The sequence below is a fragment of the Oryx dammah genome, unplaced genomic scaffold (assembly GCF_014754425.2).
Source record: "Oryx dammah isolate SB20612 unplaced genomic scaffold, SCBI_Odam_1.1 HiC_scaffold_23, whole genome shotgun sequence".
NCBI lineage: Eukaryota > Metazoa > Chordata > Mammalia > Artiodactyla > Bovidae > Oryx > Oryx dammah.
Genome location: NW_024070207.1, coordinates 68,947,786 through 68,964,100, shown reverse-complemented (window position 1 = coordinate 68,964,100; position 16,315 = coordinate 68,947,786). Strand labels below are relative to the sequence as shown.

The following is a 16,315-nucleotide window of genomic DNA, read 5'->3' as shown; positions in this document are numbered from 1 at the left end:
GAGATGGTGATGGACAGGGATGCCTGGTGTGCTGCGATTCATGGGGTCGCAAAGAGTCAGACACGACTGAGCGACTGAACTGAACTGAACTGATTGTCAAATGAGTAATAAATCTCAGGTTATATTAGATGGTAAACGTTACTGATATCCTAGAAATTATATGGAGTTCCTAAAATTCTGATATGTCCTGGTAAAATATTATCAGTCATAATTCTAGTTATATCTTAAAGTTTTGTCACAGCTTTCAAAATACTGCTTCCTTTTCAAGATTTACAGAAAGGACTTTTGAATAAATTCAAGTTTCTGAACTGGGTAAGACATTAAAGGATTCTCAAGGGAAACCTGATGGCTTCACAAATATTAACAAAAGGACTGAATGAACTGATGAATATGGTTATAACTTTTATGGCTTCTACCTGAAAAATTACTGGTTTGAATCTGTGTTTTCCAGCTATAAGGAAACCTTTCCCTCAAACTGATTGTGACTTAGAGCAATTTGGTAAAATGATATTTTTGTAAGCAAAACTGAAACATTATCTTTTCTATCTGATCCCTCCAGAGATTGGAAACTCTTAGGTTTTCAGTACCTTTATCAGATAACTTAGGAAGGCTATCTCACTAACAGGTACAGAAAGCTCAAGAAACTTTGGAGACCTTGAGAAGGGAGGAATTCACCTAGATCTGTCAAGCAAAATCTGTGATAAGCCTTTGGTGTGACTTTCCTAGCCCTGAGAGGATTTAAAAGAAAGAAAAAATCAAGTTCACTCTGAGATTCTTTTTAATTAACTTATCTTAATTGGAGGATAATTACTTTACAATATTGTGATGGTTTTTACCATACATGACCAACATGAACCAACCATGTGTGCGTATGTGTCCCCCCATCCTGAACGCTCCTCCCATCTTCCTCCCCACCCACCCCATCCCTCTGGGTTGTCCCAGAGCACCAGCTTTGAGTACCCTGCTTCATGCTTGCACTGGTCATCTATTTTACATATGATAATATACATGTTTCAATGCTACTCTTTCGAATCATCCCACCCTCGCCTTCTCCCACAGAGTCCAAAAGTCTGTTCTTTACATCTGTCTCTTTTGCTGCCTTGCATATAGGATCATCGTTACCATTTTTCTAATTCCATATATATGCGTTAATATACTGTATTGGTGTTTCTCTGACTATATAATAGGCTCGTTTCATCCACCTCATTAGAACAGACTCAAATGCGTTTCTTTTTATATCTGAGTAATATTCCACTGTGTATATATACCACAACTTCCTTATCTATTCGTTGGCCAGTGGACATATAGGTTGCTTCCATGTCCTAGCTATTGTAAATGGTGTTGCAATGAACATTGGGGTTCGTGTGCCTCTTTCAATTCTGGTTTTCTCAGCATGTATGCTCAGCAGTGGGATTGCTGAGTTGTATGGTAGTTCTATTTTCAGTTTTTTAAAGAATCTCCACACTGTACTCCCTTGTGGCCGTACCAGTCTGCATTCCCACCTGCTAGCAGCGTAGAGGGTTCCCTTTTCTCCACACCCTCTCCAGCATTTATTGTTTGTAGACTTTTTGATGGCAGCCATTCTGATCAGCATGAGATGATACTTCATTGTGGTTTGATTTGCGTTTCTCTAATAATGAGTGTTGTTGAGCATCTTCTCATGTGTTTATTAACCATCTGTATGTCTTTTTTTGGAGAAACGTTTGTTTCCTTCTTTGGCACATTTTTTGATTGGGCTGTTCGTTTTTCTGGTATTGAGCTGCATGAGCTGCCTGAATATTTTGGATACTAAGTCTTTGTCAGTTGCTTCGTTTACTATTATCTTGTCCCATCCTGTAAAGCTACCTTTTCACCTTGCTTATAGTTTTCTTTGTTGTGTAAAAGCTTTTAAGTTTAATTTGTTCATTTTTGTTTTTATTTCCATTACTCTGGGAGGAGAGTCATAGAGGATCTTGCTGTGATATATGTCAGAGAGTGTTCTGCCTATGTTTTCCTCTAAGAGTTTTATAGTTTCTGGTCCTACATTTAGATCTTTAATCCATTTTGAGTTTGTTTTTGTGTATGGCATTAGAAAGTGTTCTAGTTTCATTCTTTTACACATGGTTGACCAGTTTCCCCAGCACCTCCATTGTATATTTTTGCATCCTTTGTCAAAGATAAGGTATCCACAGACTTTATAAAAGTTTTAGCAAGGCAAAAAAAGGAAGTCTGTGATCAATTATGGTTATAAAATCATTAGGCAACGTTTACTGAACCCAGATTTATTTCACAAACAAACTAGTTTTAATTTGGTTATATCTGGTAAAAACAATGATAATTTTAGGGAGAAAAAGCTGTTTCAATTAACATTAAATTCCAGTTAATGGAGGTCTGTATCTGCTAAGACTCATTTCCTGGATAGTTCTTTGCTGTTATGGTATATTAACATAAAACTTAATTGACTTATTAAAGGACATCCTAAGTTTGTTTCTGAAGCTCATCTCAGCAATCTATCTTTGGATGAAGATCAAATGCCTCACAACCTGCAACTAGGACTAGAAAATGACATAATTTAAGGGACTGTCTCCAACCCAGATGGAAAGACTTTTTATCAAGTACTCTTAACTACCTCATGCACAGTGAAACTGAAGGAAAACTGATTCTTGGATTCATACTTCACACTTAAAAAGGGCCCAGACACAAAACTGAACTGTAGAGAGGACTGCTGATCTCAAACTCACTTTAAAATCACACTTGAATAGAGGAGGAGCTACACTCACACCAGGACGAGAAAACGATGACATCAGAGGTAGAGAGCTTGCCCAAAATGTTCACCCTGATTCATATGTTCATTTATAATGTTTTCTTGACTTCTTGGACCTTTGCTTATAAATCAAATCTTTTCTATCATGGACACGAGACTGCTACTGCTGCTGCTTCTGCTGCTGCTGCTGCTAAGTTGCTTCAGTCGTGTCCGACTCTGTGTGACCCCATAGACGACAGCCCACCAGGCTCCCCTGTCCCTGGGATTCTCCAGGCAAGAACACTGGAGTGGGTTGCCATTTCCTTCTCCAATGCATGAAAGTGAAAAGTCAAAGTGAAGTCGCTCAGTAGTGTCAGACTCTTAGCGACCCCATGGACTGCAGCCTACCAGGCTCCTCCGTTCATGGGATTTTCCAGGCAAGAGTACTGGCGTGGGGTGCCATTACCTTCTCCTGGACAAGAGACTATGCTAGTTTTAAAACTCAATCCAATTACTGGGTTTATGGCCAATTATGTATGTCTAGTACTTCTGGGTTACCTTGGTGGATTCCCCTCTCCAAAGCTCTGACTGGACTGCCCCTAGGAAATTTATTTTAGAAGACAGTTCAGTCCTGTTCTGTCTACTCATGATATTACTAGATGGCATCCTGTCACCTGGCCAATTAATAATATCTGTTCTGACCCTGGCCATAGATTTAAGTTTTCTCTTCAGTTCAGTTCAGTCACTCAGTCGTGTCCGACTCTTTGCGACCTCATGTATCACAGCACGACAGGCCTCCCTGTCCATCACCAACTCCCGAGTTCACTCAAACTCGCGTCCATTGAGTCAGTGATGCCATCCAGCCATCTCATCCTCAGTCGTCCCCTTCTCCTCCTGCCCCCAATCTCTCCCAGCATCAAAGTCTTTTCCAATGAGTCAACTCTTTGCATGAGGTGGCCAAAGTACTGGAGTTTCAGCTTTAGCATCATTCCTTCTAAAGAAATCCCAGGGTTGATCTCCTTCAGAATGGACTGGTTGGATCTCCTTGCAGTCCAAGGACTCCCAAGAGTCTCAATCAGAGCAACAAGCTAAGTCTCAATCAAAAACTGTAACCTCTCACCTACTAAAAGGAAAACACTCACAATTATGGGATGAATCTACATAGTTAACACCAGGCTATGGTCATTTAAGTTTAAAAGCTCTTCTATGTTGGAAACAATGAAATCATACTAAGAATGATCAAGTCAGTAACATTATGAAACTAGGCTGGTGCCTTATTACCTTAGAGACAGTGATTGGTACGGAACTGATAAGGTCAGGCGATCAGGGATTCACTGGATTGCATCTAATGGAACTTGACAGATTGTGGTACTAATTTATGGCCTTGGCTTCTACTGGGATAGATAGGAAGTGTAGTCTGGGATTCCCCTGAACTCAAGGTTATATACAAAACAAATTAGAGGTAACCCCAGATAATCTACCATTGATACGAGTCTGATGAGTCAAGAGATCTGTATTCTACGGGTATGACCATTTAGCAGCTATTTTTTGTGCCTTCAATAGGACTGGGAAATGTAATTGACCACACTGAAGCCTTAACAACTTTCACTCAACAAGCTTTAAACAATAGTAACCAGACTATTAGCCTACTGAACTCTGAGCTCTCTATGATAAGGAAGGCAATGCTACAAAACTGCATGGCCCTTGACATCCTTACAGCATCTTAGGGAGGCACCTGTGCCATAATTCAAACTGAATGCTGTGTTTTCATACCTGATGAATCCTCTAATGTAACACATTTGATGAACTGCATGAAAAATCAGATTTCTGCCTTGAGTGACCCATTCCCTAGTCTTGATCATCTTTTAAAAAAACTGGTTTGGTGTGGGAGGCTCATGACTGAAACATCTACTTATAATTCCATTAATGTTATTAATTATATTATTTGTATCTTGCCTGTTTTACAAGATAATACATATACTGATTCTTGTATTACCAAGTGTATGATTGAGCCTCCAACAAAAATGATGATGACTAGACTTGAAGCAGTCGATCAAATGTTTAGCCCAATATGTGATCAATGACTGTAACAGTGTAGCTTTAGATATGGGAGGATATAATGAGAGGGAATATTTTCCTGAACCATAACTAGAAGACAAGTGTCCAGAGATCTTTGACTATTAAAACTTGGTCCAGTAATAGCACATTGAGTGACCTATCAGCAAAATCTTCTCGAGAACTAGGAATGAGCCTTCTAGCAATGTGGAACAAAATGGTCATGAAATAAATGCCTCCCAAAGTATGGTCGAATTTATTACCATCAGGAGGCCTTGTCAACTACAAATTAGTATTTGCCTGTCAACTACAAATTGGCACTTGCCAAGTGCATTCACCATCAACTGAACAACAAGAAGGACATATGCCATCTGCCTGTGCTGCTGCAGCTGCTGACCGTTGACACTCCCTGAAGGGAATTCAGGGTGGAGAGTGAGGTACTCTGTCCTCCAGGAAAACTGACGGAACAAGTCTCTATAGATAGATATTTTCAGGAACTGGTTTCAAGACCCCAATCTTTGCATCTCCTCATATCTAGAAAAGCACTAAATCCCTTCAGGATGACATCAGCTCCTTGTGACTAGCAGAAAACCTTTTGCAAAATGAGTGCTTGATTGCACAGAACTCCCCCTTCAGCAAAATCTTATATATTTACCTGGCTCACTGGAGAAGTCTCTCAGAGCTATCTGAGGTGCTAACTCCCCGTCTGCAGTCCTCATTTTCCCCTAAATAAAACTTAACTGGCAATTCTCACAACTGCATCTTTTTTAGTCAACAGAAACCTGCAAAGAGATCCATAGACACATTACAGTAAAAATAACGAAAGTCAAAAAAAGGCGGAAAATCTTGACAGTTCAGTTCAGTACAGTCGCTCAGTTGAGTCTGACTCTTTGGGACCCAACGAACTGCAGCATACCAGGAGTCCCTGTCCATCAGCAATTCCCAGAGTTTACTCAAACTCATGTCCATTGAGTCAGTGATGCCATAAAACCATCTTATGCTCTGTTGTCCCCTTCTCCTCCAGCCCTCAATCTTTCGCAGCATCAGGGTCTTTTCAAATGAGCCAGTTCTTTTCATCAGGTGGCCAAAGTATTGGAGTTTCAGCCTTAATATCAGTCCTTCCAATGAATACCCAGGACTGATCTCCTTTAGGATGGACTGGTTGGATCTCTTTGCAGTCCAAGAGACTCACAAGAGTCTTCTCCAACACCACAGTTCAAAAGCATCAATTCTTCAGCACTCAACCTTCTTTATAGTCCAATTCTCACATCCATACATGACCACAGGAAAAACCATAGCCTTGACTAGACGGACCTTTGTTGGCAAAGTAATGTCTCTGCTGTTTAATATGCTGTATAGGTTGGTCATAATTTTTCTTCCAAGGAGTAAGTGTCTTTCAATTTCATGGCTGCAGCCATTTGCAGTGATTTTGGAGCCCCCCAAAATAAAGTCACCACTGTTTCCCCATCTATTTTCCAAGAAGTGATAGGACTGGACGCAATGATCTTAGTTTTCTGAATGTTGAGCTTTAAGTCAACTTTTTCACTCTCCTCTTTACTTTCATTAAGAGGCTCTTTAGTTCCTCTTCACTTTCTGCCATAAGGGTGGTGTCATCTGCATATCTGAGGTTATTGATATTTCTCCCAGCAATCCTGATTCCAGCTTGTGCTTCCTCCAACCCAGCGTTTCTCATGATGTACTCTGCATATAAGTTAAATAAACAGGGTGTGACAATATACAGCTTTGACGTACTCCTTTTCCTATTTGGAACCAGTCTGTTGCTCCATGTCCAATTCTAACTGTTGCTCCCTGACCTGATATAGTTTTCTTAAGAGGCAGGTCAGGTGGTCTGGTATTCCCATCTCTTTCAGAATTTTCCACAGTTTTTCCAAAGTCAAAGGCTTTGGCATAGTCAATAAAGCAGAAATAGATGTTTTTCTGGAACTCTCTTGCTTTCTCAATGATCCAGTGGATGTTGGCAATTTGATTTCTGGTTCCTCTGCCTTTTCTAAATGCAGCTTAAACATCTGCAAGTTCACAGTTCATGTATTGTTGAAGCCTGGCTTGGAGAATTTTGAGCGTTACTTTACTAGTCTGTGAGATGAGTGCAATTGTGCGGTAGTTTGAGCATTCTTTGGCATTGCCTTTCTTTGGAATTGGAATAAAAACTGACCTTTTCCAGTCCTGTGGCCACTGCTGAGTTTTCCAAATTTGCTGGCATATTGAGTGCAGCACTTCCACAGCATCATCTTCCAGGATTTGAAATAGATCAACTGGAATTCCATCATCTCCACTAGCTTTGTTTGTAGTGATGCTTCCTAAGGCCCACTTGACTTCACATTCTAGGATGTCTGGCTCTAGGTGAGTGATCACACCATCGTGATTATCTGGGTCATGAAGATCCTTTTTGTACAGTTCTTCTGGGTATTCTTGCCACCTCTTCTTAATATCTTCTGCTTCTGTTAGGTCCATACTATTTCTGTCCTTTATTGAGCCCATCTTTGCATGAAATGTTCTCTTGGTATCTCTAATTTTCCTGAAGAGATCTCCAGCCTTTCCCATTCTGTTGTTTTCCTCTATTTCTTTGCATTGATCACTGAGGAAGGCTTTTTTGTCTTTCCTTGCTATTCTTTGGAACTCTGCATTCAGATGCTTATATCTTTCCTTTTCTCCTTTGTTTTTTTCTTCTCTTCTTTACACAGCTATTTGTAAGGCCTCCTCAGACAGCCATTTTGCTTTTATGCATTTCTTTTTCTTGGGGATGGTCTTGATCCCTGTCTCCTGTACAATATCACGAAACCTCCATTCATAGTTCATCAGGCACTCTGTCTATCAGATCTAGTCCCTTAAATCTATTTCTCACTTCCACTGTATAATCATAAGCGATTTGATTTAGGTCATACCTGAATGGTCTAGTGCTTTTCCCCACTTTCTTCAAATTTCAGTCTGAATTTGGCAATAAGCAGTTCACGATCTGAGCCACAGTCAGCTCCCGGTCTTGTTTTTGCTGACTGTATATAGCTTCTCCATCTTTGGCTGCAAAGAATATAATCTGTCTGATTTTGGTGTTGAACATCTGGTGATGTCTGTGTGTAGAGTCTTCTCTTGTGTTGTTGGAAGAGGGTATTTTCTATGACCAGTGCAATGTCTTGGCAAAACTCTATTAGCCTTTGCCCTGCTTCATTCTGTTTTCCAAGGCCAAATTTGCCTGTTACTCCAGGTGTTTCTTGACTTCCTACTTTTGCATTCCAGTCCCTTATAATAAAAAGGACATCTTTTTTGGGTGTTAGTTCTAGAAGATCTTGTAGGTCTTCATAGAACCATTCAACTTCAGCTTCTTCAGCATTACTGGTCGGGGGACAGATCTGGATAACCATGATATTGAATGGTTTGCCTTGGAAACAAACAGAGATCATTTTGTCATTTTTGAGATTGCAGCCAAGTACTGCATTTTGGACTCTTTGTTGACTATATTGGCTTCTCCATTTCTTCTAAGGGATTCTTGCCCACTGTAGTAGATATAATGGTCATCTGAGTTAAATTCACCCATTCCAGTCCATCTTAGTTTGCTGATTTCTAGAATGTGGATGTTCACTCTTGCCATCTCCTGTTTGACCACTTGCAATTTGCCTTGATTCACGGACCTAACATTCAGGTTCCTACGCAATACTGCTCTTTGCAGCATCAGACCTTGCTTCCATCACCAGTCACATCCACAACTGGGTGTTGCTTTTGCTTTGGGTCTGTCTCTTCATTCTTTCTGGAGTTATTTCTCCACTGATCTCCAGTAGCATATTGGGCACTTACTGACCTGGGGAGTTCATCTTTCAGTGTCCTATCTTTTTGTCTTTTCATACTGTTCATGGGGTTCTCAAGACAAGAATACTGAAGTGGTTTGCCATTCCCTTATCCAGTGGACCACATTTTGTCAGAACTCTCCACCATGACCTGTCCATCTTGGGTGGCCCTACATGGCATGGCTCATTGTATCATTACACTATATAAATGTACATTTTTTCTATTTTCTTCTTTGTACTGATTTAAAAAGCAATCATATAAAAATACTTACATAATGTATGGTTGAGCCTATAACATAGAGAGATGCAATACACTTGCCAATAACAGCACAAAGGAAATGGGTGGCAGCACAGCTGTATTGGGCTAAGGAATGAATCCAGATGATAACTCAAACACAAGAGAACAAATGAAAGGACCCAGAAACGATAAATATGAAGGTTAAAATAACAAAAGCCATAAATATGTATTTACCCTCCTTTCTTATCTCAGCTTCTTTAAAAGTCATAAAATTATATAAAGTCATAATTATCACAATATATTGTTAGACTGTAACATTTATAGATGTAATATATAGAGAAGTAAAGCAACAAAGTGGGGGAAGGAACCAGAACTATGCAAAAGTAATGTTTCTGTAACTCACTAGAATTAAGTTATAAAATACTTAGAAGAAAACGTAAGGGTAAATCTTCATTACCTCAGATTTGGCAATGGAATTTTAGCTATAACACAAACAGTATGAGCAATAAAAGAAAAAAATAGATAAATTTGACTTCAACAAAATGAAAAACTTCTGTGCTTCAAAGGACACTGTCAAGGAAGAAAAAGGCAATCCACACAATGAGAGAAAATATTTGCAAGGCATATATCTGATAAGGGACTTGAATCTAGAATAAGGACTCTCATATCTCAATCTCAATAATAAAAATAACAATAATCCAATTAAACATTGGGTAAAGGACCTGAATTGACATTTCTCCAAAGAATACATACAAATGGCCAATAAGCACATGGATAGTTGCTCAATATCTTTAGTTATCAAAGAAATACAAATCAAAACCACAAGGAGACATGACTTCACACCCACCAAAATGGCTAGACTAAAAAAGTCAGATAACAACTAATAGCTAGAATATAGAAAAATTGGTACCCCCAGACACTTCTGACAATAATGTAAAATGCTGTAGTCACTCTGAAAACCAGTTTGGCAGTTTCATAAAGAATTAAACATAGAATTACCATATGACCCAACAATTCTACTGTTATGTATACACCCAAGAGAAATGAAAATATTATGTCCATATAAAACTTGTACATGAATATTAAGCACCATTATTCATAACAGACAAAAGATGGAAACAACCTGAATGACTATCAACTGATGAATGAATAATCTTACATCCATATCATCAAATATTATTCAGCTATAAAAATAAATGAAATATTTAATGCATGCCATAACATGGATGAACCTTGAAAACATAATGCTAAGAAGCCAGTCTCAAGACAAAATATTAAAAGATTCCATTTATGTGAAATGTCCAAAATGACAAATCTATAGAGACTGAACATAGATTAATGGTTGTATAGGCCTGGTGGGGAAGGGGGAATGAGGGTGATAGCGAAAAGGTTTCTTTTTGAGGTAATGAAAATGTAAAACTGACTATGGTGATGGTGGTATGTATTGCTGAATATACTAAAACCCATTGAATATAATAAATCCATTGAATTGTACACTTTAAGTGGGTGACTTTTAGATATGTGAACTAATCCCAAAATAAAGATGTTTTAAAAAATGAAGAAAGTACATTATCATTGTCAGGATCAAGAGTTAGGAACTCATTAAACAAAGACTTAAAAAGCACTATGGATTACGTATATGATGCCTCAGTTTCTACCATATCAATATTAATGAAATAAATCCAAAATTCTTTCAAAACTTGTAAGTCTTTTTAATATGAATTAGTATAATAGAGCGGCAACTGTATAATAATCATTATAATTTAGGTCTTATCATATGAAATCTTTCCATTTTAAGAAAAAACTTTTTCTTAATAAATAAACTCAAATAAATAATAATAAACTTAAAATGGATTAAATACCTAAATGTAAGGCCAGACACTCTAAAACTCTTATCTTAGAGGATAGGATAGCCAGAACACTCTGACATAAATCAAGACATATAGCAAGATCTTTTTTGATACACTTCCTAGAGTAATGAAAATAAAAATTAACAAATGGGACCTAGTTAAAAGCTTTTTGCACAGGAACAGAAACCATGAACAAAACAAAAGGACAACTCACAGAATGAGATGTGACAGACAAGGAATTAATCTCCAAAATATACAAACCACTCATGCAGCTCAATAGAAAAAAAAAAGAAAATATGGGTGGAAGACCTAAATAGACATTTCTCCAAAGAAGACATACAGGTGGCCAAGAGGCACATGAAAAAATATTCAACATCACTAATTATTAGAGAAATGAGAATCAAAACTACAATGAGGTATCACCTCACATCAGTCAGAATGGCCATCATCAAAAGATCTACAAACAATAAATGCTGGAGAGGACTTCCCTTGTGGTACAGTGGATGGGAGTCTGCCTGCCAATGCAGGAGACACGAGTTCAGTCCCTCGTATGGGAAGATTCCACATGCGGTGGAGCAACCAAGCCCATGCACCACAACTACTGAGCCCACGCACTAGAGCCTGCAAGCCAGCACCACAACTACTGAAGCCTGTATGCCCTGGGGTCCACATGCCACAACTGCTGAAGCCCTTGCATGTAGAGTCCGTGCTCTGCAGCAAGAGAAGCCACTGCAGTGAGAAACCACTGCAACAAAGAGTAGCCCCCACTCGCCACAACTAGAGAAAGCCTGCACCCAGCAACAAAGACCCAGCTCAACCAAAAATTAATTAATTTTAATTAACTGGGAATGTAAATGGTTGCAGCTGCTGTGGAAAACAGTATGGAGGTTCCTTAACTAAAAATAGAGCTACTATATGACCCTTCAATCCTGCTCCTGGGCAAATATTCAGGAAAAAACATAATTCAAAAAGATACATGTACCCCAATATTCATTGCAGCACTATTTACAACAGTCAGGACATGGAAACAACCTAAAGGTCCATCAACAAAGGAATGAATAAAGAAGATGTGGTACATATATACAAGGGACTATTACTCATCCATAAAAAAGAACAAAATAATACCATTTGCAGCAACATGGACAGACCTAGACACTGTCATACTAAGTGAAGGAAGTCAGAGAAAGACAAATATCATGTGATACTGCTTATATGTGGAATCTAAAAAAATGATACAAATGAACCTATTTCTGAAAAAGAAATAGAGTCACAGATGTAGAAAGCAAATTTATGGTTACTAGGGGAGAAGGAGGTAGGCATAAACTGGGAGATTGGAACTGACATGTACAAACTGCTATATTTAAAATGGATAACCAACAAGGACCTACTGTATAGCACAGGGAACTCTGCTCAATGTTATATGGCAGCCCGGATAGGAAGGGAATTTGGGGAAGAATGGATACATATATGCATGTCTGAATCCCTTTGCTGTCCACTTGAAACTATCACAACATTGTTAATCAGCTATACTCCAATATAAAATAAAAAGCTTAAAAAAATAAAATAGACAACTAATAACCTATTATATAGTACAGGGAACTCTACTCAATATTGTAATGACCTATATGGCAATAGAATCTAAAAATAATACATATATGTATATGTATAACTGATTCACTTTGTTGTACAGCAGAAACACAACATTGTAAAATCAACTATACTTCAATAAAAAATTATTTTTAAAAAATGAAGAAAGTATCAGTGTCAGGATCGAGTCAAGGACTCGTTAAACAGAAAAAAAGGCACTATGGATTAAGTATATGATGCAATTTCTAACGTATCAATATAAATGAAATAAATATAAAATTCTATCATTCAAAATTCTTAAGTTCTTTAATATTAATTAGTATAGTAGAGAGGCAAGTGTATAATAATCATTATAATTTAGGTCTTATCATATGAAATCTTCCCATTTTAAGAAAAAACTTTTAAGCATTTCCTTCTATGAATAGTGGTCTAGTATAATTATTAGATAATGGGTTTCCCAGGTGGCTCAGTGGTAAAGAATCTGCCTGCCAAGCAGGAGATGCAGGTTCAATCCCTTGTTCAGAAAGATACCCTGGTAAAGGAAATGGCAACCCACTCCAGTATTCTTGCCTGGAGAATTCCATGGACAGAGGAGCTTCGTGGACTACAGTCCATGGGACTGAAAGAGTTGGACACAACTCAGTGACTAAATAATTAGCACATATTCACTATGTGATTAGTGTCTGTCACAGTCTTAATTACCCTTATATAAATATCTAACACACAAAAGGCAATAAACAAATGAATGGCCTTAATGGCTGTCATTTATCTATACTAGAACTTAGTCTCCTCATCTGCAAAATTAGAAGGCCTGGATATGATCTTTTCTAAAGTAGTACTGTTCAATAGAAATTTCTACAATAATGGAAACATTCCATATCTAACATTCCATGGCTACTCAGCCTTTAAAATGTAACTAATGCAACTGAGGAATTAGTTAATTTAAAGCTAGCAACTACCACACTACACAGCACAGCTCTAGGGCATAATCCTATGTGAAAAACACGTTTCCCAATACATCACTGTAACCACATACAGGTGGAAATATATATGTGTGTGCATGGCTCAGCTTAAAAAGAAAAAGAACTCCCATATGATCTAGCAATTCCATTTCTGGGAATATATACAAAGGAAATGTAAACACTAACTCTAAAAATATCTGCACCCCCATGTTCACAGTAGCATCACTTACAATAGCCAAGACATGGAAACAACCTAAGTGTCCATCGATGGATGAATAGACAAAGCTATGAGATCATGTATGCATGTGTGCTAAGTTACTTCAGTCATGTCTGAAGCTTTGTGACCCTATGGACTGTAGCATGCCAGGTTCCTCTGTCCATGGGATTCTCTGGGTAAGAACACTGGAGTGGGTTGCCATGCACTCCTCCAGGGGATCTTCCCCACCCAAGGATCAAACCCACATCTCTTAAGTCTTCTGCACTGGCAGGTGGGTTCTTTACCACTAGCACCACCTACTAAGCCCCAGGAATGAATGACACACGTACACTCATAAAACAATACTTCCCTAATACGTATAAAGCATTGATATTTTCTTTCCTATTCTACTAAATTTCATTTAAAAACAGTGCTGATCCAACCACTAATATTATTTCATAACACAGCACTAAGGTTCCTTTCAGCTCTAAAATACACTATACATACTAATGATTTGTTCTAAAATTATGCACTCAGTGTTTATTTTTTAATCTTAACAAGTAACTAATTAATCTGAAAATTTGCCTCAGGTTCTATCAGGGTCCACTTTAAAAGCCTTATAATCATTCATCTCCCTGTTAAACTGACATTTTCAAAAAAGAGGCAAGAGTTGCATGCCTTTAAGTAGAAAACAATGGTAACATCTTTTTCTTGCTTTTTACACTTCAGAAATGGTAACCAAAAGAAATGGCAGGATATAGAGGAGAGAGTGGAGGAAACTGTGGGGATAGTGTGCATGTAAAGAGAAAGCTAACTTTTTTATCGCCACTACTTCCTCTGAAACTCTTAATGACTTCTCCTTCCACCTCATTCTTGGAGCCTGAAAGTCCTACAAATTTTATCTTAACTTCATCTGGCTTATTAGAGGACTAGAAAACAAGAATGGTTCCCAAGAGATCACATGTTACAAATTTCAACTACAAAATTCTTTCAAAAAAAACTGTAATAAAAGGATCTGATTTGCTTCTCTAGTCCAGTCTGCCATCTCCTATCATGAACTCCGGTTCTTGCTCTCTCACCTGTGGGCCTTTGCACATGCTATTCCCTCATTAACTAACTTCTAATTTTTCAGATCTTGGCTTAGCTATCAGTTACTCAAGGCAATTTTCTCCACCTCAAGATTAGTTTTGATGCCTCTCATGTGTATTCTTCCAGTACTTTGTACCTCCTCCATCACTGCACTACTGTATTATAATTACTTTAAATATTTATTGACAAAGAATAAAAACTTAAGAGGTTGTTTATCATATAAAGCTAACAACATTTTAATGATCCAGATGAACAAGGGGTGCCAATTAAGCTTTTTGTCAATTATAGGCAATAAAAAGATATACTGAAGTACAAGCATTATAAAAATAACAATTTAAAAATCTATTCTAAAATGAGAGATAATAATGAATACAAATATTAAGATGCACTGTAGCCACAGCTACATTCATTAGTTAAAGATAAGATTATGGCTTCCAAAATGACCTGTGTACATACAGGAACACTATTTTCAAATCAAAGGATAAAGGTGTTTACATATAAATTTAGGGCGGTCTATGTTTTGGAGACAGAGATAATTACGGTTTGAGCCTATCAAGGAGCCCTGTCAGCAAGGGAGCTAACTGGAGCTAATTCAATTTGCCGCTTGTTTATAGGTAGCTTGTAATCTTCCAGCGCCCTCCAAATTGCTACTTCCCGCTGAATAAAATCTCAACCATTGGCAAATTGGTCCCAAGCTCTATTACTAACTTTGGAAAGTAGCCCACTTTTCTTTGCATTTAGAAAAGTAAGCTGCCTGGGAATGGTGTCTGAGTGTGTGTTAGTCACTCAGTCGTGTCCGACTCTTTGCGACCCCATGGATTGGGTCCCGCCAGGCTCCTCCGTCCGTGGGATTGTCCAGGCAAGAATACTGGAGTGGGTAGCCATTTCGCTTCTCCAGGGTATCTTCCCCACCCAGGAATTAAAACCTGGTCTCCCGCATTGCAGGCAGACTCTTTACCGTCTGAGGCACTAGGAAAGACTATGGTGGTGTCTACGGTACCTCTTTAATTCAGAGAAAAAACTGGCAATTATGAGCGTCACTAGTGCTCCAGGTGCCCTCTGCCCGAAACCTTATATCCCGTTCCCACTAACTGTACCCTAAGGATTTTCTTCACCCTCTCCTCACATTTCTAACCCTAATTTCCTTCACTAATGCTGCTCCAAGTCAGCCCCTGACAACCTCTCTTCTTTGCTCTGACTCAAAAGATACAAGAGCAATCTTTTCCCTATAGGTCCCCTTGTCCTTCACCCTACACATTCCAAGTGAAGGGCATCTCACCTGAGAGATTCCAGCAGTTCTCGAGCCGCGGAGCTGATGTGACCTCCACTGCGGACCTGGGCCCCGGAAAGAGACAAGAGGCCGAATCAGAATCACGGCGTGCCGGCGCTTTTCGAAAGCAACCGCCGCAGCTGCCCAGCGCCAGGAATGTATCGCGAGCAGCGCCATCTTGAGCGAGGAAAGAGGAACCGAAGTAGAGGATTGTGGGACTCTGGCGGTCGGAACTCGCTACCTTAATCCTTCTCCCCCTCCCTCTCTCCCTCCCAGGCGGAGACCGGAAATAGCTTCTCTGTGAAGATTCAGTCACTTTAGCGTAACTGCTTCCCCTCGCGCCCCGAAGCTGGTTTTCGAGTGTTTTTCTTACGCAGCCGGTAATATCGCAATAACATTGTCTTTCTTAGCTTCGATTTGTCAGATAAAACACAGGATGCGCAGTTAAATTTGAGTTTCAGATAAATGGTGAATCATTTCTTAGTAATGTCCCAAAACCGTATTTGCTAAATCCAGCAACCCTATCCTGTCAGTCATCTCACTCTTCCG

At 38.8% G+C, this 16,315-nt stretch overlaps 1 protein-coding gene across 1 annotated transcript in view; it reads right to left on the bottom strand.

Annotated features, from left to right (window-relative positions):
* The window catches only part of ABCB7 (ATP binding cassette subfamily B member 7), a 140,884-nt gene extending 124,910 nt beyond the window's left edge, over positions 1 to 15,974 (bottom strand). The window contains exon 1 of the mRNA XM_040265648.1: positions 15,776 to 15,974. Within this exon, the coding sequence (XP_040121582.1) occupies positions 15,776 to 15,943 (168 nt within the window). The 5' untranslated portion in view covers positions 15,944 to 15,974. The remainder of the gene's footprint in view (positions 1 to 15,775) is intronic.
* Positions 15,975 to 16,315: the final 341 nt, after the last annotated feature.